The 1,968-nt window shown below is 67.8% G+C and overlaps 1 protein-coding gene across 1 annotated transcript in view; it reads right to left on the reverse strand.

Moving 5' to 3' along the window:
- Positions 1-1,968, reverse strand: part of EMIHUDRAFT_115688 (hypothetical protein) — a gene marked incomplete at both ends in the record, with an annotated part of 10,418 nt that overhangs the window by 755 nt on the left and 7,695 nt on the right. Inside the window, 2 exons of the mRNA XM_005777341.1 lie at positions 44-334; positions 992-1,900. Of these exons, the coding sequence (XP_005777398.1) occupies positions 44-334; positions 992-1,900 (1,200 nt within the window). The remainder of the gene's footprint in view (positions 1-43; positions 335-991; positions 1,901-1,968) is intronic.

The raw sequence follows: 1,968 nt of genomic DNA on the forward strand, positions 1-1,968 counted from the left end.
ACTCGACGAATCCGCCCAGCTCCTCGGCGAGCGCAACGAGCACCTCGTCCTCATCGTCGATTGACTCTGCGCGGGCGGCCGAGGCGCCGCTCAAGAACCCATGCTCGCGCAGAATATCGGCGCGTCGCGGCGTGCGCGGCGTGCGGCGATGGTGCGCGCGCGTCCACGCGCTAGCGGGCCCACCGTTGAGGAAGGGAATCAGCTCGTTTCGCGTGCGCTCCGGCCCGAGTGCGACGGCGATCGTCGAGAGTCTTCGGATCGAGTTGAGGCGCAGCTGAATGTCCTCGTGCTTCAGCTCGTCGATGAGGACCGCGACCGGGTAGAGCGACTGCTCCTATGGGGGTACCCTGTCGTTAGAACTCTTCCATCGCCCTGCCGTTGGGTGGGAGTATGCCGGGTCGGTCATGCTGGGCAAGAGAGGCTGTGAAGAATACCTCCCCCGGTATTTATACCGGTAGGGAGGCGTGTGCCGAATACAAAGTGGATCCGCCCTCCCGCCCTCCCGCCCGCAATAAGTGCAGATGTCCTTTTCAGCCTGCCGAGAGCTTCCTAGCCCGCGCGCGCGCTCCGTCTGGCGCGCGGAGCGACTCGGTGGACGTCCGAGCCCGCCGCCCCTCGCCACTGCACCCTGCTGGCCCATGCAGCGCGACACCGCACTTGAAGTAGCCGATCACGTACCCGAGAGATGAGGGCATTTCGGCTGACATTCCGGAAGGCAACAAGCGCCGAGATATTCCGTGGCCTTGCTCTGGCTGGAGATCTTTCCTCTCAGTAGGCGCCGCTTCGGGCTACGTGACGGTATGTGCAGCACACGACACTCATGACCAGTCACATGAACCCTGAGTCTTCAGTAAGCGAGCCGCTGGAGCCCTTCTCATTTGTGGCTCCGTCCTCTCCTCTGCCCGTTTCTCAGCAGGAGCCAAGTGCAAAGTCAGGGCATGCCGCCGTCCTCGCCGTCCTCGCCGTCGTCGCTGTCCTCCTCGAACGCGACGTCGCACCGCTCAGCGTAGATAATCCGCTTGAGCCGCTCCGACGACGCGACGGCCGCCTTGCGCTTCGACCGCGCCGCGGGCTCCGAGGCGTCCATGGCGACGGGCTCGTCGGCGCCGGCTGGCGACGGCGCGGAGCGCTTGCGCGAGGAGCGCTTGCTGCCGCCGCCGCCGCCGCCGACGCCGCCGACGCCGCCGACGCCGCCGACGCCGCCGAGCACCTCGTCGGGCGCGAGCTCGGTGTACGGCGCCTTGGTGAGCTTGCCTGTCTTGCGGCTCCGGCTGCCAGCCAGCTTGCTCGTGCACCGCCGGGTGCCGAGCTCGCTCGCGAGCGCGGCGTGCTGCTCTCCGAACTGGAGGCGGAGGACGTTCGTGTGCGACTCGCCCATCGGGCCCCACGTGAAGACGAGCACGGCGTTCTCCGGCTCGAAGGAGGCGGTCCAGTACTTGTTGTGCCAGTGCCCCTTCCGCTGAGGGTTCTCGAGCTCGCACTTGAAGGCGCGCGACCACGGCACGAGCGGCGCGGACGACGACGACGCCTTGCTCTGCGCGTGCTCCTGCCAGGTGCTGCCCAGCTCGTCCTTCCGCGCGCGGTACGCCGGGCTGGCTAGGAACTCTCGCACGCGCTTGTCGACCTGCGGGGCGACGAAGTGCTCGCCCACGCCGTGCAGCGTCAGCACGCCGAGCGCGTGGCCGCAGGCCTGGCCTTGCGACGGCCCGCCCATGGAGATGCCCGACATGAGGGTGCGCGGGTACGGGTACTCCTGCATCAGCTCCGTGTGGGAGAGCACCTCCGACCGCTTGGCGGTCGACGCGGCATGCATGCACTCCTCGCTCACGAAGACCTCGATGTTGCCCGCCTTCAGGTGCTTCCGCAGGCTTGCGGCGCAGAAGCGCTGCGCGTGGCCCTTCTCATCGAGGACGAAAGCGACCGGGGTGGAGCGGAGCAGGGAGGCGAGAACCTCACATTCGCCGAGGC

The sequence above is a fragment of the Emiliania huxleyi genome (genome assembly GCF_000372725.1).
Source record: "Emiliania huxleyi CCMP1516 unplaced genomic scaffold EMIHUscaffold_261, whole genome shotgun sequence".
NCBI classification, from domain to species: Eukaryota; Haptophyta; order Isochrysidales; family Noelaerhabdaceae; genus Emiliania; species Emiliania huxleyi.